Source organism: Macaca mulatta, chromosome 18 (assembly GCF_049350105.2).
Source record: "Macaca mulatta isolate MMU2019108-1 chromosome 18, T2T-MMU8v2.0, whole genome shotgun sequence".
NCBI classification, from domain to species: Eukaryota; Metazoa; Chordata; class Mammalia; order Primates; family Cercopithecidae; genus Macaca; species Macaca mulatta.
The window spans coordinates 57376093-57397189 of NC_133423.1; the positions used below are offsets into that span (position 1 = coordinate 57376093).

Genomic DNA, 21097 nt, shown 5'->3' on the forward strand with positions numbered 1-21097 from the left:
TTTGGAAGCAACCTAAGTGTCCATCAACAGATGAATGGATAAAGAAAATGTGGTACATATACACAATGGCGTACTATTCAGCCATAAAAAGAATGAGACTCAGTAATTTGCAACAACATGGATGGAACTGGAGATCATTATGTTAAATGAAATAAGCCAGGCACAGAAATACAAACATCACATGTTTTTGCTAATTTGTGGGATCTAAAAATCAAAACAAGTGAATTCATAGGCATGGAGAGTAGGATGGTTACCAGTGGCTGGAAAGGGGGAGTTGGGGATGGTGATTGGGTACAAAAAAGTTAGAAAGAATGAATAAAACCTATTTGATAGCACAGCAGGGTGACTATAGGCAATAACAACTTAATTGTACATTTTAAAATAACTTAAAGAGTGTACTTGGATTGTTTGTAACTCAAAGGATAAATGCTTGAGGGAATGGATAACCGATTCTCCATGACGTGCTTCTTTTACATTGCATGCAAAATGCCTCAGGTACCCCATAAATCTATACACCTACTATGTACACACAAAAATTAAAAACTAAAAAAAAAGAACTAAACCAAAACATCACTGTTGGTTTTCTTGGAATATTTAGTACTTCTGAACAAGCCAGACAGAAGGAATATTCTCAGTTGTCAAGAGGGGCTGGTCCCACTCATAATACATTTATCATCAAAGCATCTCTCCGGAAAAACAGAAGCCTGGGATGTTGTGCTATTTCAAGACTGATAAGCTTTTTATCTTTTTATTTTATTTTATTTATTTTTGAGATGGAGTTTCACTCTTGTCGCCTAGGATGGACTGCAATGGTGCGATCTCAGCTCACTGCAATCTCCACCTCCTGGGTTCAAGCAATTCTCCTGCTTCAGCCTCCCGAGTAGCTGGGATTAATTTTTGTTTATTAGTAGAGACAGGGTGTCACATGTTGGCCAGGCTGGACTTGAACCCCTGACCTCAGGTGATCCACCCGCCTCGGCCTCCCAAAGTGCTGGGATTACAGGCGTGAGCCACTGTGCCTGGCCGATAAACTTCTTAAATTTCTTTGCAATATGTAGCCCAGTTGTGTTGAGATAAACTCATACAAAGATTATAGTTACTAGAGAGTGCAGATGAATAAGATTTAAATCAATAAAAACAGATACTTTTTATGTCTTCATAGTATTCCATGGTGTATATGTGTCACATTTTATTTATCCAATCTGTCAGTGATGGGCATTTAGGTTGATTCCGCGTCTTTGTTATTGTGAATAGTGCTGCAGTGAACACTCACATGCATATGCCTTTATGGTAGAACAATTTCTATTCCTTTGGGTATATACCCAATAATGGGATTGCTGGGTCAAATGGTAGTTGTTTTTAGCTCTTTGAGGAATCGCCACATTGCTTTCCACAATGAACTAATTTACACTCCTACCAATGGTGTATAAGCATTTCCTTTTCTCTACAACCTTACCAGCATCTGTTTTTTGACTTTTTAGTAATGGCCATTCTGACTGGTGTAATTCGCTATTTTTTTTAAAGAAAATGGAAAGGTATCTAGCTAAGTGAATTATATTATCACTGAATTCTTACCTTTTACATTTTCGGGTGGGAATACTAGCTGAATGTGAATCACGAGACAGTTACAAAGCTAGAGTGTGAGATTGTGTGTGTGAGTGTGTGAGCATGTGATTCAGACAAGCACACAGCTCACAGCTTTGCTGTGCGATAATATGAATGGAAGCTATAGAAATTAAACTTTGAATAAGACTTTGCCACTATGGGAGCTATGTATCATTGACATCTTAAAATGTACATTAGAAAACTTAGAAAGACCTTACCTATCAACAAAAACTTGGAAGAAAAAAGCAACTGAAGCATGCATTAAACTAAATAATTAGCTTTAGAAAATGTAGAAAGACCTTACATATCAATGAAAACTGGGAAGAAAAAAGCAACTGAAGCATGCATTAAACTAAATAATTAGCAATAAATTTTGCAAAAATGTTTTTTATGTAGCTAAAATAGAAACTAAACCAAGTACAGAGCAAAAGAAAGAGAAGCAATCTTTTGGAAGAGACCATATTTTTCATGAACATTCTTCCGGTAATTAGACTTTGGTGGTGATATGTTGCTCTTCTCTCACTTCCCCCAAACTTCAGTGAAGTCTGCTTACAAGGAGGAATTCCTGCCACATGTGCACTCAATTGCTTTAAAATTTTTATTTTTTTATTTCAGAGACAGAGTCTCACTCTGCTGCCCAGGCTAGAGTGCAGTGGTGCGATCATACCTCACTGCAGCCTCTAACTCGTACGTTCAAGAGATCCTCCTGCCTCAGCCTCCTGAGTAGCTGAGTCTACAGGTATGTGCCACTGCACCTGGCAATTAAAAAAAAAATTCGTAGAGATGGGGTCTCGCAATGTTGACCAGGCTGGTCTAGAACTCCTGGCCTCAAGTGATCCTCCCACCTCGGCCTCCCAGAGTGTTGGGATTATAGGTGTGAGCCACTGCTCTCAGCCTTAACTGACTTTTAATTGTATATTTAATCACTTTTAAGTCTTCTGAGTTTAAAATTTTTGTTTATGCTGATATTGATTGTTAGAAATCAACTTTTTAGAGCATAAAAAGCTTTTAACTAACAAATACTATATTTTGTCTATTGCCAGACAAGAAAATTTAAAAATAGTTTTAGACACTGGTGGTATATTAGCTGTGAAAAGAAGGCATTTACTTCTGTTGACCTAATTTTGCATTCCCTATCAACATGTAAGCTTCAGGGGCAAAAGTTCAAAATCCGAGGTGGCAAGCAAAAGCACAGAACTTTCCATCATGCCATCAGGCTATGACACACATGAATGAGGGTACTTAATGCTGTTTCTCACAGGACTTTTGGATCAAATCACTGCATACTAAAGCTAGAGAGGCTAACAAAGGCCGTCATGGCCAGTCTCCTTCCACTGCAATAATTTTTTTCTTCAACATTCTTAACAACTGCTCATCCATTCTGTGTGTACATACTTCTAGAGCGATATGGAACCCACTAATTTGAGGTATAACAAGTTCCATCAATAAACATATGAAAAGGTGTTTCTTTTCTTTCTAATCTAGAAGCATGTATAGAGAAATGAATAAAAAAGACACAAGAGGTATTATAAAAGTAAGGAGAACCTATACATCCCTAGTTTTAAATACGTATGGAAAGAGCTAATTGGAAATTAACCATGACAAAGGACATAAAGTTGGAAATAATCCAAAGGGCTACAATGTTAAAGAGAATGTATGTTTTGAAATAAAAATTCCAAGAAAATGAGAAGTCAGGATTTTCTTACTATATTGATAAGAATGTCATTAAGAAGATATTAATTGCCTTAGCTTACAAAATACATAGTTTATCAAACTTCCCTTTAATCTCTATCTTTTATAATCTGGTATTTTATTTTTCATTTCCGTAGCCTATTCATTACCCCTGTTTATGCAAAGAACAGTTTTCCATTTCTCCCCTGCTGGTTTATCTCTTTCCCCTTATTCAAAATTCATTTCTTTCCAAGCTCATTCATGCTCAGAGATATCTCCTAAATAAGGAACATCGTTTGAGTATGTATTTAAATAGCAGTAAACATGCAGAAAGAGACTGAATTTTAGCAATAATCCCTTACTGAGAGAAAAAGTACTCCAGGCCATTTGTACCACTCCAGGACAAAAGTATAATAATTCATGGGAGAAAAAAGGGCAAATTATGGACATTGAGAATCTGAGCGCACACACTATACTGGACACTGTCTCTCATGTCAACTTCATAACCATGAATAAGGGGTTTTTAGTCCCATTGTACAGATGGGTAAACTGAGACTCAGAATTTAAATAACTTGCTCAAGTCATGAAGCCGGGATTCAAACCCATGCTGTTTCTGCCATGACACGATGTTTCTCTGAAGGAACAAAATACAAAGAACCACAGTGGCATCTGGCGAACATAAAAGTTTCTCATCCGCAATGCTAAATATAACTAATAACACTTTAACATTTGTGAGCCCTGTTAGTTTTTAGTTTCCTGGCTACAAGTTTAGAAAATCTGAAATGAAAACCTCATAAAAATACAAGAACTTAGGGTGATGCTTTATGCTAGGTACAGACCCCCGCCTACGGTTGAGATATCAAGATATATCCCATCGGTATGCTCCTGGACTTTTGCATCTATGCACAAAAACAATTTTAAGAAACAACAACACATTTTATGGAGGTACAAGTCTCCTACCTTATCAACGTTCATTCGCTTAAATGATGCTTGCAGAAGTTTAAAATTGTGAATATACTCATGTTCCAGCTTTGCTTGAAATTTTACTTTCTTCAAACTAATGCAGCCAGGGAAGAGCATGTCCATGAACTGGCAATAGGCCGCTCCTGGGAAGAAACAAGAACAGTACCGGAGTGAGTCTCACTGTACCCAGATGTGGTAGAGGACTGCTAGGTTGGAAGGGGATTGTGCTTACAGGTGCCATCATCACTCAGAGCAGAGTCCTCCTGGCTGTGTGTGTCCTTCCTACCAATGCGCTTATATTTCCTTGTCCACAGGAGCTGAGTGCCAGAGGGAAGGGACTTCCTCAACAACGCAGCACCTGCCACTTCCCAACCCTGAACTCCGTGTATTGTACTGCATGCATCAGAATATCACCAGCTTCCACAACCAACAAACAGAACCTCACACTATAAAGCCAAGGAAACCAGTGTAAGAGGAGTTCTTCCTAGCTTCTACCAGAGAAAAGAAATATACATTTTCTTCCACCTGGCTATCACCTGCTCCAAGTCGTCAAAATAAACTAAAGAGGAAAAAGAGAGGAAAATGTAAACATGAGAGAACTACGAAAGTTCTCATGAAACGTGTAGCTCAAAAAATACACATATGCTCAAACTGTTTTCACAGGTGAAAACTACAAGCCAATTAATACCAATGTAAGTATTAAGTATTACTTATACTTAAGTATTAAACATTACTTATCACTACTTATACTTATTATTATACTTATTAACTATTATTACTTACACTTATTAAGTATTAAATTGGTAAATTTAATCGGTAAATTTTGTTACAAGCCAAATTAATATCAATTTAATTCCAGTTTAGAGCAGCGGGGTTTCCACATTAACATGAAGTATGAAGACATGGATACTGAAAGTTATGGAAGTTCAGAGTCATGCTCTTTATGACTAAGAAACACGACAGAAATGTCCAATGAGCCCCCTGAGGAAATGATCGTAGAAAAAGGGGACTTTTAAAAAAATATATGAAGAGCTCTTCAACAAGACCACTACAACTGGGAAATTCTGGCAAGCTGTGTTTACTGATGCATATCTTCTTACTAGTACAGGCTAATGGCATTTAGGAAAACAAATTGGAAGTCAGAATGATTCTTTTTCTTTTACAAGAAAGAAAACCAAGAGGCAAGAATAGGAACAAGCCACCATTTTTAGGTTCATTCTTTCTTTGCTATCTCCAGACCTCTTGGTCTATTTCTATGATGTGCCCATGATCAGTCTTTCTGCAACATGAAGTGTCTCTCCTCATCCTTTACACCATCAAGGCTTCCATGAAAAGCCAGTCCTTTACTTGGGTGACTCACTTTAGGAAGGAAGACCTGCTCTGTCTCTTATGAGAAATAAAGGTTAGGCATCCTTTACTGAGACAGGAATCTGAGATAAGAGAGAACAAGACATCAGGAATCGAAGGGTTGTTAAAACAGGAAATGTTGGGACAACTCCTATTTTGTAGGTAAGAGCATAAAGTGGTGAAACATAGGCCATAACAAATATCTCCAGAGTCTCTGCATCTGGCTTCCCTTTAGATAACATACCCTGAATACTAACTAGTAAGTTCCTAGTCAAGCAGATGGGTTCTCTTAAAAAGAAGACAAAATAAAACAAACCAAAGAAAAAAAAAAGACACTGGGGGAGGTAAGAGAAACATCATGATCTGGAGGGTATTCTTTGAGTCATCACCCACTATCCAGTTCTTTCTTTTGAAGGGCCACCAGATGGAGCAAATTCCAATTGCCACTTTAACATTATTTTTAAACGGATGGGATTGTTGAAACACAACTGCCTCATTACCTGGTCTTTGAAGTTATTTTCACTTTTGTAGAGTTTAGCATAAAATTTATCTATGGAGACCCAGATACTATATACTCTTACAAACCAACCAATCAAATCCCTCACATTTCAGATTTAAAAAGAAATAACAGCTTTTGGAAAACAAAAAACAAAAAACAAAAGAAACTCTTCCATATAGTGAGGGAAGGAAGGAAAAATCATCTCTAGCGTCTTCATCCAGAAATAACCACTCAAAATATTCTGGTATATGCCATTCTAATCCTCTCTGGGAGTGTGTGTGTGTGTGTGTGTGTGTGTGTGTGCATGCGTGTGTGTGTGTTTCTTAAAAATGTGATCCTATTTTAAAAATGTAATCACATTATACCCATTTTTTAACGTAAACTTTCTGAAACTCAACAGACCATAATTCTCTTTCTGCGTCATTTAATATGCTCTATCAATATTTTTAATGGCTTTCTTATTTTTCTATCTTGCTTATCAACTTTCTTGAACCAAGAATACATAAATATTCATGCATATTTCCGTCAAGTACTTTTATGGTCTCAAGTTTTACATTTAAATTCTGAATCCATGTGGAATTTATTTTTGTCTATGATATAAAGTATGGTTCTAATTTTAGTCATTCCAAATGGTGGAAATCTGTCATTTTTGGCTCCCCAGGATTTGGACACCTACTACCTGGGGAGATGCTATCGTGCCCTGCCCCCCACCATAGAAGCTGAAAGTGGGCAGGCTACCCTTTCCCTCAGAGCGATAAGGATGCAGGCCCATGACCTAGGCTCTGTGTTTGAATCCTGCCTCAGTCTCTGAGTTGAGGGAATGATATAAACACACAGGGACCATTAGAGTTTAGTTGTGGTGGCAGAGTGGTGGGGTCCAGAGTCCTGAGCAGCAAAAGCAGCACAGTGCCATCCAATTCTTGTGACACAAGAAAGGCTGTGTTCCCAGCTCCTTAGCATCCTTTGGTTCCTGTCCATCTTCTGAGCTCAGCTTTCCATTGACTCTGAGCTACCCAACATTTTCTTCTACCTAAGCCTGCCAGGATTAACTTCTGTTATTTTCAACCTAAACCACTAACTGATAAAGTTAGTAGGTGTTGAACATCACAACTTAATAGGTAATCTATTCTTTCCCCACCAATGAGAAGCACTATTTGTACTATATATTGCCTTCCTAATACATGTACCTAGATCTCTTTCTAGACTTTTTTTTTTTTTTTGAGACGGAGTCTCGCTCTGTCACCCAGGCTGGAGTGCAGTGGCGTGATCTCAGCTCATTGCAAGCTCCGCCTCCCGGGTTCAGGCCATTCTCCTGCCTTAGCCTCCTGAGTAGCTGGGACTACAGGTGCCCACCACTGTGCCTGGCAAATTTTTTGAATTTTTAGTAGAGACGGGGTTTCACCATGGTCTCAATCTCCTGACCTCGTGATCAGCCCTCTTCAGCCTCCCAAAGTGCTGGGATTACAAGTGTGAGCCACTGCACCCGGCCCTTTCTAGACTTTAAATTGCCTTTTCTGTTTCCATGGCAGTTCCACATTCTTATTTAAAATTCTATAACATGTATTACTATCTATAGAATAATTTCCCCTCCTCTTACTCTCAAAATTTTCCTAAATTTTATCATGCCATTTATTCTTTTCATTATATTTTTGAATTTGTTATTCACGGCATATAAAAATAATAGCTTTCAAAAAAATAGGTAGCTTATTAATCTGTATTTTGTTTTTGATAAATAATTATACATATTATGGGGTACAAGTGTGATGTTTTAATGCATATATACATTGTGCAATGATCAAATCAGGGTATTTGGCATATCCATCACCTCATACATTTATCATTTCTTTGTGGTGAGAACATTCAAAATCGCTATTTTTTTTCCCAAGTGGCTGCAAAATATTTTATTTGGTATTTCACCATTGCTTATTTAACCTTGTGCTTGTTTTCCAATTTTTCTCAATTACAAATAATGCTATGATTTGAAAAACTCTTGTCTTGAGAAAGGTCAACACAAGTGAGGGAGATGCTGGCTCTAAATAGGGTACACTCCTGGGATTTGAGGGCAAGGGGGATACGAAATACACAACACAGTATTGTTACCCTTAGTCACCATACTGTCTAATAGAATGTCAGAGCTTATTCCTCCTACCTAACTGTAACTTTGTACCCACTGACCAATCTCTCTCCATTCCTCCCTCCCCTTTCCCCTTTCCAGTCTCTGGAAATCATTATTCTACTCTCTATTTCTATGAGATCAACTCTTTTAGATTCCACATGGGGAAGATCATGCAGTATTTGTCTTTTTGTGCCTGGCTTATTTCACAGAACACAACATCTTCCACGTTCATTCACGTGGCCACAAATGACAAGATTTCATTTTTTTATGTGACTAAACAATATTTCGTTGTGTATTTATATCACTTTTTAAAAATCCATTCATCACACTGATGGACATTAAGGTTGATTCCATTTCTTGGTTATTGTTAACAGTGCTACAATAAACATGAGTGCAGATATCTCTTGGGCATACTGATTTAATTTCCTTTGGCTATATATCCAGTTGTGGGATTGCTGGATCATATGGTAGTTCTGTTTTTAATGTTTTGGGGACCTTCCATATTGTTTTTTATAATGGCTGTACTAATTCACATTTCTACCAACAGTGTATCAGAGTCCTCCTTTCTCCATATCCATGCCAACATTTTTTTTTTTTTTTTGGTCTTTTTGATAATAGTCATTCCTTTTTTTTTTTTTTTTTTTTTTTTTTTTTTTTTTTTTTTTTTTTTGAGACAGGGTCTTCCTCTGTCTTCCAGGCTGGAGTGCAGTGGTATGATCTCAGCTCACTGCAACGTCCACCTCCCAGGTTCAGGTGATTCTCATGCCTTAACCTCCCAAATAGCTGGGACTAGCACCTGACACCATGCCTAGGTAATTATTGTATTTGTAGAAGAGATGGGTTTTCACCATGTTAGCTAGGCTAGTCTTGAACTACTGACCTCAAGTGATCTGCCCACCTCAGCCTCCCAAAGTGCTGGGATTACAGGCGTGAGCCATTGCGCCTGGCCTCTTTTTGATAATAGCCATTCTAATCATCAGGATGAGGTGATGTCTCACTGCAGTTCCCATTGTATTTCCTTGATGATTAGTGATGTTGAACATCTTCTCCTATCCCTGTGGCCATTTGTATGTTTTCTTTTGAGAAATGTCTAACCAAGTCTTTCACCCATTTTTTATTTCGTTCTTTTTTCTACTGAGTTGTTTGAGTTCCTTGTATTAGCCCCTTGTCAGATGAATAGTTTGCACGTATTTTCTCCCATTCTGTAGTTTGTCTTTTCACTCCGCTGATTGTTTCCTTTGCTGTGAAGGAGTTTTTTTGTTCAATATACTCCTATTTGTCTATTTTTGCTTTTGTCAGCTGTGCTTTTAAGGTCTTACCCAAAAAATCTTTGCCCAGAAATGTCATGAAGTATTTCCCCTATGTTTTCTTCCAGTAGTTTTATCATTTTAGGTCTTTCACTTAAGTCTTTAGCCCATTTTGAGTTGATTTTTGTATGTGGTAAGAGATAGGGATCTAGTTTAATTCTTCTGCACATGGATAGCCAGGTTTCTTGGCATCATTTATGAAGAGACTATCCTTTCCCTATGTTCCTGGCACCGTTCTGTGTGCTCTATTCTGTTGGATTGTTCTACGTATCTATTTTCAGGTGATATGGTTTGGATCCGTGTCCCCACCCACATCTCATGTTCAATTGCAATCCCCAATTTTGGAGGTGGGGCCTGGTGGGAGGTGACTGGGTCACGGGGACAGTTTCTCACGAATGGTTTAGCACCATTCCCTCAGTGCTGTTCTTATGATAGTAAGTAGCGAGTTCTCCTGTAATCTGGTTGTTTAAAATGTGTGTAGCAAGTGTGAAGCAACTCCCCCATCCCTCTCTTGCTCCTGCTCCAGCCACATAAGATGTGCCTGCTTTCCCTTTGCCTTCTGCCATGACTGGAAGCTTGCTGAGGCCTCCCCAGAAGCAGAAGCCAATATGCTTCCTGTATAGCCTGCAGAATTGTGAGCCAATTAAGCCTCTTTTCTTAACATTAATACATTACCCAGTTTCAGACATTTCTTGACAGCAATGCAAGAATAGGCTAATACATCAGGCCAGTATGATGCTATTTTGGCTACTATAGCTTTGTAGTGTATTTTGAAGTCAGGCGATGTGATACCTGCAGTATTTTTTTTTTTTTTTTAAATACAGATGCCATGGGAGAGCAGGATAGCCCACTCATTGACAAGGAGGCAAAGTGGAGTCAAAGGAGCCCACCCGTCTGCTGCAGTCCCCTCCAGCATTGTTCTTTTGTTTAGTATTGTTTTGGCTATTCGGGGTCTTTTGTGGTTCCATGTGAACTTTAAAATTATCTTTTTCTATTTCTGTGAAGAATGCCATTGGTATTTTTGTAGGAATTTGCATTGGATCTATAGATGGCTTTGGGTAGTATAGGTTAAGTACACCTTATCCAAAATGCTTTGGACTAGAAGTGTTTTCAGATTTCAGATATTTTAAGATTTGGGAATATCTGCAAACACATAATGAGATATCTAGGAGACAGGACCCAAGTCTAAACATGAAATTCGTTTATGCTTCATATACACCTTATACACATACCCTGAAGGTAATTTTATACAGTATTTTTTTTTTTTTTTTTTTTTTGAGACAGTCTCGCTCTGCCGCCCAGGCTGGAGTGCAGTGGCCGGATCTCAGCTCACTGCAAGCTCCGCCTCCCGGGTTCACGCCATTCTCCTGCCTCAGCCTCCCGAGTAGCTGGGACTACAGGCGCCTGCCACCTCGCCCGGCTAGTTTTTTGTATTTTTTTAGTAGAGACGGGGTTTCACCGTGTCAGCCAGGATGGTCTCGATCTCCTGACCTCGTGATCCGCCCGTCTCGGCCTCCCAAAGTGCTGGGATTACAGGCTTGAGCCACCGCGCCCGGCCTATACAGTATTTTTAATAATTTTGTACATAAAATAAGTTTGAATGCATTTTGCCTGTGACCTGTCACATGAGATTAGGTGTGAATTTTTCACTTGTGGTATGTCAGAACTAAAACAATTTCAGATTTTGAAGCATTGTGATTTTTGGATTAGAGATGCTCAACCCGTATGGACTTTTTAACAATATTGATTTTTCCAATCCATAAACATGGCATGGCTTTCCATTTATTTATGTCCTCTTCAATTTCTTTCATCAATATTTTATATGTTCCCATTGTAGAAATCTTTCACCTCCTTGGCTAAGTTTATTCCCAGGTGTCTCACTTTTTTGGTAGTGATTGTAAGTGGGACTGTTTTTCTTAATTTCTTTTTCAGATAGTTTGCTATCAGCATATAGAAACGCTAAAATTTGTTGATTAGTTCTAACAGTTTTTTTAAATTGAGTTTTTAGGGATATAAATATGTAATCATGCTGTCTGCAAACAATTTGACTTCCTTTTTTTTTTTTTTTTTTTTTTGAGACTGTCTCCCCCAGGCTGGAGTGCAGTGGTAGGATCTTGGCTCACTGCAACCTCTGCCTCCCAGACTATAGCGATTCTCCTGCCTCAGCCTCCCGAGCAGCTGGGACTACAGGCAACCACCACCATGCCTGGCTAATTTTTGTATTTTTAGTAGAGACAGGGTTTCACCATGTTGGCCAGGCTGGTCTCAAACTCCTGACCTCAGGTGATCTGCCTGCCCTGGACTCCCAAACTGCTGGGATTACAGGTGTGAGACACCGTGCCCGGCCCTGAGTTCTTCCTTTCTAATTTGGATGCCTTTCATTTCTTTCTCCTGTCTAATCACTCTGGCTAGAACTTTCAGAACAATGTTGAATAGAAGTGGTTAAAATGGACATCCTTGTCATGTTCCAGATCTTATCCTAGTAAAGCTAGAATACAATTCATATACCCTAAAGTTCAACCTTTTGAAATGTGAAATTCAGTGGTTTTTAACATACTTGCAGAATTGTACATCCATCACCACTATTTAATTCCAGAAGATATTTATTACTGCCCAAAAAAACCCTTCTTACTTATTAGCAGTCGCTCTCTATGCTCTCTCCTCCCTCCAGGCCCTGGCAACCACTTATCTATTTCTGTCTCTATGGATCTGACTATTCTGGACAGTTCATATAAATGGAATCATGTAACATGCAGCCTTTGTGTCTGGTTTCTTTCATTCAGCAAAATCTTCTCAAGGTTTATCCATGTTGTTCCATGTATCAGAACTTTATTTCTTTCTTTACAGCAAATAATATTCCATTTTATGAATTACCACATTTTACTGATCCATTCATTAATGAACATCTAGATTGTTTTTACTTTTGGACTATTTTGAATAATGATGCTATGAACAGTTGTGTACAAATTTTTGCATGGACATGTTTTCAATTCTCTTGGCAATATACCTAGGAGTGAAATTGCTGGGTCATGTGGTACCTCTGTTTAACAATTTGGAAAACTATCAAACTGTTTTCCAAAGCAGGTGTACTATTTTATATTTCTACCAGCAACAGACGAGAGCTCCACATCTTCGTCATCACTTGTCAGTCATTTTGATTCTAACCACCCTAATGGATGTGAAGTGGTATGTCACTGTGGTTTTGCTTTGATTTCCCTAATGACTAATGACATAGAGCATCTTTCCTTTGTGCTTTTTAGTCATTTGTATATCTTCTTTGGAGGAATGTCTAAGCACATGCTTTGCTTATTTCTTAATTGGGTTGCTTTTTTGTTGAGTTGTAAGAATCTATATTCTAGATATAATTTCCTTATCAGATATATGATTCGTAAATATTTTCTCCCATTCTGTGGACTGTTTTTTCACTTTCTTGATGGTATCATTTGAAGCACAAATGTTTTATATTTTAATAAAATCCAATTTAGCTATTCTTTTGTCACTTGTGCGTTTGTTGTTAAAACCAAAAACCACTGCATAATCCAAGGTCATGACGATTTACACCTACACTTTCTTTTAGAAGCTGCATAGTTACTATCAAAGGTCAACTCTCCTCTTACTCATTGAGTCATTCCTGCTGCTATCCTCATTCTCTCCTGCAATGCAAAATTCTTCCTGCATATGTGTTATTCCTAAATCCCTCCAGTATCATTCAACTTTGACAAAATAAAACCAAAGCTTCTTGATCCCACATCATCCTTGAGCTATTGTACCATTTATCTCCTCCTCTTCACAGTAAAACTTCAAATTGTCCCTGTTTTCATTGTTTCATCTGACATCCAATTCAATTTAGTACAAATTCAATTGTCTTCCAATCTCACCATGTTCTGGTCAAGGTCATCAAAAGCTTCTCTGCTATCAAATCAAACAACTGTTTTTCTTTCTGCATCCTACTCAACCTCTTAATAGTATCTGGTCTTGTTGACCACCTCTCTTGCTCTTGAAATTCTGTATTTTCTTCTTTTCTTCTTTAATCAGATAAAATTAATGTTTCCAGTCAACAAACTGGAAAATTCAGGAATCATTGCCAGTGTCCTGGAAGTCTTACTCAGCCACAAATCAGAATGTTCCTCATTAACAGATATACAGACTTTTGTGCCATTTAACTACCCTTGCAATAATGTGATGTACATTTTGAATAAACCCACTTTTATCTCATTATGTCAAGGTTACCATTATTCAGATCACATCCCTCTCCTGCTAAAAATATCACAGTGGTTTTCTATGAAACCATCATAAAATCCAAATTCTTTCCCTGGCTTAAAATACCCTGTTATCAGGCCTCTGTCTATTTCTCCCTTGTCTAACTTCCTTTTAGGAAGCTCCCTTCATGCTGGCTTCCTTGCTGTTCCTAGAACACTTTAGATTTGCTCCTGAATTAGGACCTTTACACACAGTTTCATCTAGAACTTCACATGGTGACCTTCTTGACATTCAGATGAAGGCTTATATGTCATCTCCTCAGAGAGGTCCTCCCTTACCATGCCATATGAAGTAGCCTTCTAGTCACTCTTTTTCACCTCATCCTTTTTATTTTATTAACTCTTATGTTGGCATTGTATTAACTCATTAACATCCCCTCCAAAACGCATGTTGAAGTTTATTTGCCATTGTGATGGTATTAAGAGGTGGGACCACTAAGAGGTAAGCAGCCCATGAGGGCTCGGCCCTCCTGAATGGATGAATGCCATTCTTGGGAAAGCCGATTCATTATAAAAGGGCAAATTTGGCTCCTGTTCTCTCCCCTATTCTCTCTTGCATTTCTGCCGTAGAATGATGCAGCATGAGGACCCTTGCCAGATGCTGGTCCCCTGAGCTTGGACTTCTTAGCCTCCAGAAGCAGAAGACAATAAATATCTGTTCATTATAAATTACCCAGTTTGAAGTATTCTGTTATAGCAGCCTAAAACACACTAAGAGAGTTTGTGGCTTATTTTTTCCCTCACTGCAATATAAGTTTCAAGAATACTTGTGCCTTATTTGTCTTGGTCCCTTATGTATCTAAACACATAATACAGTACCTGGCATAAGTGGGTTTCAATAAGTATCTGGCTAATGAATGAAGATCTGCATAGTAGTTGAACCACAACAAGGGCTGGTAAACAGTAAAATTCTTATGTTGCCAAACTCCCCAAAGAGATATTATGAGAAGAGTTGCTAAAAATTCTTTTAAAAATTGATCAGGTATAAATAAAAAAATTTAAAGCCACTCAAATAAAATAAGAATCACCTGAGAGACCAAGTCTGCAGAAAAGTAAAAGATAAGCTTTAAAAGGCTAAGCATAGGGTAACGCATTCAAGTAACACAACCCAAAATGTAGGATGTTGTGCTTACCAAGAGGTTAATTATGATGGGATATTGAGCCCATAAGCTCAAGGTGCTGCTGCAATTATGAAAGTCTACAAGATTCTGAAATGATCTGGAAATAAGCAGGGGGGAAAAAAACTATTCTTTCTACACTGTCTGTACCCCTACAGCCCTAAGATTGGTTTCAGTTGTTATACATCAAAAGTGACATAACGAAGCTGACAAGTGTGGGGACAGGAATAAAAAATGAACAGCTGGGAGGCTGTATGAAGATGGCAGAGCTCAAAAATGAACATTCATACTCAAAGGATTCAGGAGTGTATGATTTAACTCTATAAAATCATGAAAAGCATAAGACAATCTCACTTTCACCAGATCCTAGGACTTCAACCATAGGGTAATATCAGAAAAAAGGAACATTTTTAAAGTGGAAATTTTAAGATAAGAGGAAATATTACCCTAATAATAAATTTATGGAATATATTATGCAAGAAATGTAAGACATAAAAACACCCACATTTGTGTAAAATCTGTTAGTGCTTTCATATGTATGTTAAACATTCTGAATCCCATAGTATCCTTAAGAGGTAAGTATTTTTATTATCATTCCCATGTTTTACAGTTATGGGAACAAGGCTCGGAAAGTCACCCAGCTAAGAAACTGCAGAGTGGAATTTAAATTCTGATCTGAACTTCAATTTTTTTTTTTTTTTTTTAAGAAAAACATTCCTTTTTTCTATGCTGCTTTTAGGAAATTATATGTAAAAATTAAAAGGTTCAAAGAGTGTTTGGAAATTTTTATAGATTAAGTTTTAGAAATTTTTATAGATAGATTCTAAAAGGAAAATGCAAGAGAACATAAATTTTTTGGACTGGTGTTAGGAGTATCAGCTACATCTTTCCTACTTACAGTAGAATCTTGGGCTCGATAGATCATTAATCTGCTCCAGTGTCACGACTTTCCATTTCAGTATATATACTCATAAGAATTTCATTTTACATATATACAATGTGTATATAAAAATAAACATCATCTCTATATATAATCTTATTGATCGCCCATATATTTGAGACACATATCTATATATGAATCTCATATGTACATGTATGTATATATCTTACTGCTGTCAAAAAAAGTCTCACAGCATTTTTCCAGAAATGCAACACAATCTGTGGAAAACACATCAAGCCAGATGGGGTTCCGCCACAAACAGCCACTCAAATTGCCCATCTGACTTCCTCACAGGCCAAGGAACTATCTACAGAGATGCCTATATCACTGAGGGATTTAGTTACAACTTTTCACTTTCCATAATCTTATTTGGTACTAATGAAGGGATAGAAGAAAAGCACAACAACCTCAATTAACTGGACACATCCATGTGATCACACTCTTCATGATCTGAATCATTACAGGTAAATGATTTGTAAAAAAGCGTACTATCTCAAGCTAATATCAACAAACAATGGGAGGCGGGAACAGAAAACTATGTTGGCCTTTGGATCTGAACCTTCCCATCTTGAATGAACTGTGACATTTCATCACACCCTGCTAAGCCTACAGTATTCTTATCTGCAAAACGTCAGTGTTGGCCTGATCTCTGAGTTCTAAAATTAGATGATTTTCTAATTCTCAGTCTGTCACCAAGTTCTCTTTTAAGGGATACTTGATATTTCTGCTTACTAGGAGACAATGATGCTCATCTTCATATGACTAAAATGTTTGCCAGCGCTCTTGCTTCTAGCCATCACTGGCTTTTGTCATAGTTAACGTAAGAGGAGACTAGTGTACTAATAACACTGCCGCCTCTGGTGGAATATTCCTGGGGGCACACACACTCTTTCCAGATTCAGTTCTGGTGACTCTATCTTCCATGTACTTTTCTTTGGGATCTTGACATTTACAAACTCAGTAACATAGCCATATTTTCTGTCCAACAGTTAATATTAGCAATGAAAAATCTCCTTCATATTAGAATATTGTTCATACACAATAATCATAAAATCATCCCAGCTTTATTTTGGCATTCAGCTCATCATTCCTTGAACTGATGTTCCTGCAGAACTGCAACTATTACCTAAGCCCAAACCTCGTGCTGAAGGAAGTATTCCCTTTTGGGAAATCAGGGCTTTACTAAAGAAGAAAGTGAGGCTGCAAAATACAAGGTTACGTATTTCCAGCACGTCAGTAGAAATCTCTCTACCTACAGAAATACATGGTGTAAGGAGTTTAACGGCAATTGTGAAATAATGCTTTGAAAGATGAACATTTTAAAGGAATTTAAAATCCCAAAGTTCAACTGTATGGTTCTAATCTAACAAAAATCTGATTAAATTAGTAGTGGCTTTTTGTTGTTTTCATAGCCATCCTTCACATTCCTGGCATGAGGAGTAGCTCGATAGCTTCAGCTACCACAGTATTATTTCACTCTGTTAAGGGGAACTTTGGACACTGTTTACCTCACCTGCCCTGAGCCACAAATGCAAAAATAAAGATCAAGAGTTCAGAAATCCGGTTTCAACCGAGATCGCTCCTTTGAATTCCCATGGTCCTCAGATGAGCTTCCTGCTTCTCTCCACTACCTGGCATTGTCAGAAACTTTTTATTCCTATTGCAAATAAGTCCAAAGACAAGCAGCTTTCAAACTGATCCCATGTAGAGGAAAAGGAGTAATAGCCAGCAGGAAGATTTCGACTCCTGCAGACACAGCGGTGGCTTAGGTGAACTGAAGAGAGTGCTGAAAAGCACCCCATCTTTTCCCTTGAACACACAGAATAAACTGTCAAAGGACGTTTTCATCTCTTTTCTTGTACAGGAAAAGAAATAAGCTAGCAATGATTATTCAGGCAGAGAGGCAGATTTTTAAGAGCATCAGCAGATAAATTAAAAGGCCTTGTCAAACCATGTGGTCTTTTATCTGATAAATGCCCTCAGTTTTTCATTAATTGACATCATCTTAAAATCTTTTTAAGAATCTTATAAGGCTGCACCAAACTGCAGTTAAAGGTGCCAGTATCCTCTGTTTATAACCTGCTTTCAACAAGAACCAATAATACTTTTTGTATGTTTAGTAGAGACAGGGTTTCACCAAAAAGTAATGTTATGTTTAAATCTGAATTTTATTAAGAAGCCTGCAGAACTACATTAAATGTTAGGCCTGCTGTAGAGTAAATTGATCAGATATTAATATTACTGTAACAAATTGATTTTAAAAGTGCTTCTTCATAGAAACATCATGGAAGAATAAAGAATATTTTCTTCTATCTTTCAAAAGGAAATGTCAATGGAGTAAAAACCTATATACCAAATAGCCCTTAAGATTTAGGTATCAATATTTTTATTAAGAAGTAAATTTTAGAAAAATAGAGATTATAACAGATTGAAATGTACAATACACACAAGGGAGCTGATAATGGTATTTGCAAAAACAACTTACAAAGAAATTAACTCTTACAAATCTGTTTTGAAAACTAGAACATTGAAAAGAAAACTGAAGTGGAACTGGACTATTTACAGCTGTTTTATTCAACGAAATCATAATGACCCTATAACTTGTAAAGGTAAACTGGTAGTTTAAAGCTTTAAGAAAAAAATATAAAACTTCAAACGTGTCTTAATGATACAGAAAAAGATTCAGACAACTGAAAGAATGTTTAAACTGGCAAGTAAAATATCTCATTGGTTTCAAAGATTGCTTTTCATCTGCTGATTAATGGTCCAGGGGCCAGTGCTCAGTTTCATAGCTAGATTCTAACACCAGTGATTTCTTGTAGGATAATGTGCTCATCAAATTCTACCAAAAAAAGGTGTCTGACTTGGTAAAATATGATTTGGCTTCTCCAGCCAAGTCAAGAAGGAAGAAGTAGGAGAGGCACTGGGAGCACAGGGCAGGAATGGTGTGCAGAACAAAATGTCACTGGCTTCCACAGAGGCTGATACTGAAACTGGCAGTGAGATGTTTCAAAGGCTAGCGTCTGAGAGTGGAGCTAAAGTTAGAATTTGGCATTCCAGATAGAGGAGCAAAGGGGACATAAAAAGCCTTTATTACAAATGAAAAACAAGTTCGAAAGTTACATATGAAACCCATTCTGAAGAAGTCAGTTTTCTCATTAGGGTCATGAAAACAGAAAGTTTCATAAAGCTGTAATATCATGGGATACAGCTTCTTCACATGTGCACTCACGTATTCTCACACACTTGTATTACCTTTCTACTTTAATGGACAAAAAGGTGTTTTTTTTTTTAAAGTATTGATTAAGTATGTAAGGTCAAATTTAAGGTAAGAGTTAAATTTAAGTAAGACTTAAGAAGAGCTTGAGTAGAAGGTAAGACTCTGAAAAGATATGAGATCTTATCTAATTTTTGTAGTTACAGGTCACCTCTAAAGAAATGCCCATGTGTAGGTGGCATGGAGAGATGTCACTTTGTTTATTTAACAATGTAAAACAAACCAGCAAATACTTATTGAGGAATATGACCTTAGTCTTAATAAGAACCAAGTAACTTAGTCTTGAGAGTCTGGAGAAACACACATGGAAAAACAGCAAAAATACAAAACAACTATAAGTGCTAAACTGTATGGCCGAGATAAATATTAGTATCTAGGCCATACAGTTAGTTCAAAGTCTGCCCAATAAAAAACCAACAAAGAGTAATCAGCATTATCAAACAGAAAAAGTCAAGCCAAACTTGCAGATCACTTCAGTCCTCAGGGAGCTTAACTCCTAATGCTGAAGACTTAAAACAAGTGCTCAATGAGCCGAAGGCTTTGTAAAGGTTTGAACATTGAAAAGAGAGAGAGCTCACATTTTGTTGAAGGTGACCAGGAAGAATAGGGGAAAGTGGCATTTGATATGAATTTCAAAGGAGATACTCTAAGCAAAGACAGGGAATCAGGGCATATAAGTGAAAGGTGTGTTTGAGGAAATGTAGGTTATGGGTAGGGAGGCTGTGGGGATAAATGTTGGAAAGGTGGAATGCAGCTAGACTGCTCAAGGCTTTAAACGCCAGGAAAAGAAGAAGCTTAACTAATTTGGTAGGCAAACCAATGCTGATTTCTGGACACAAACGTCGTCAGAGAATGCCACTTTTAAGTTCTAATTTTCAGACCATTTGTACTTTTAGGTCAAATTAAATTACAAGTAAGAAACCTAAAGCTGATCACTTTCCCCACTTTCTCAGAGAATTTCTACAGAACCATTACCCACATCATACTATCAACAGTTATACAGGCCAGGCCACTACATGAACTCTATGTATGGTAGCCCCCAGAGAGGCTTTTAGTATAAGGTAAAATACACTGGTATGAGTGGACCAGCACAAACCCACAGTCCACGTCTACACAACGTGCCACTTTCTCAAGTTGCTCATTTTGTGGCTGAGGTCACTATCCCTGGATTCTTCCCCAGATCTCAGCCATTTCACCCTCTCCCCAAGACTTGCAGGTGAGAACTCCATACGTATGGCCACTCTCCCCAATCCAGTCCACTAGCTTTCACCTACACCAATAATATCCCCTATTACCACTTTCCAGAGGAGAGTGCTCCTTCCCCCACAGCTCCCTGAGAAAAGTCCTGTCCAGAGAAAGCCCAGAAGGCCAGGTGTGGCACCAAAGGAAGCCTCCAGCAATTACAGAGGAACTCACATTCAGGCACCACATAACATTCATGCAGACTGTGATACCTAACAGAACATTGTTCTTTGTGAGTTGCTTTCTTTATATTTCCCAGGTTAATCCCAAAATATACTTTGCTTTCTAGGTACACTCTAGTATTAGAAGGATCCCAAATCAGTATGAAGAATATACAGTATTTACTTTAGGGATTCAATCATATGACCACAGTAGAAATAAAAGAATGGAATAAGTTTTGGAAAGAAAAGAGGCAGGAAAAGATTTCTGTGCGTTTTTTAAATAGTGGATTTTAACACCATTCTGTGCAATTTTAAAGTTGATGTACATGTTTTCATTAAAATTTAGCTCCTTCCACAGTTTTCTAAAGTTCTTCCATGAGCTGTCACAGAAATGTAATCTAGAAGAAATGAAAATGGAGAACGATCCTCCTCACACAGAATGCGAAGAGAAACTGCAGGAAACAGGACTGGCATTAGTTTCACATTTATATGCTTCTCATGTCAAATAATTTGGTCATAAAAAGCTTGTGAGTATTAAATATTTGGGTAAGAACACACCCTTGGGAGGGAGGGGACAAAGAGGTAATTTGCT

General features: G+C 37.7%; 1 protein-coding gene across 10 annotated transcripts in view; it reads right to left on the reverse strand.

The window, feature by feature from the left end:
• MAPRE2 (microtubule associated protein RP/EB family member 2) overlaps positions 1-21097 on the reverse strand; it is a 163998-nt gene that overhangs the window by 43003 nt on the left and 99898 nt on the right. For all 10 annotated transcript variants that reach the window (NM_001194241.3, XM_015121719.3, XM_077974653.1 and 7 more), the window contains 1 exon segment: positions 4237-4382. In NM_001194241.3, the coding sequence (NP_001181170.1) occupies positions 4237-4382 (146 nt within the window).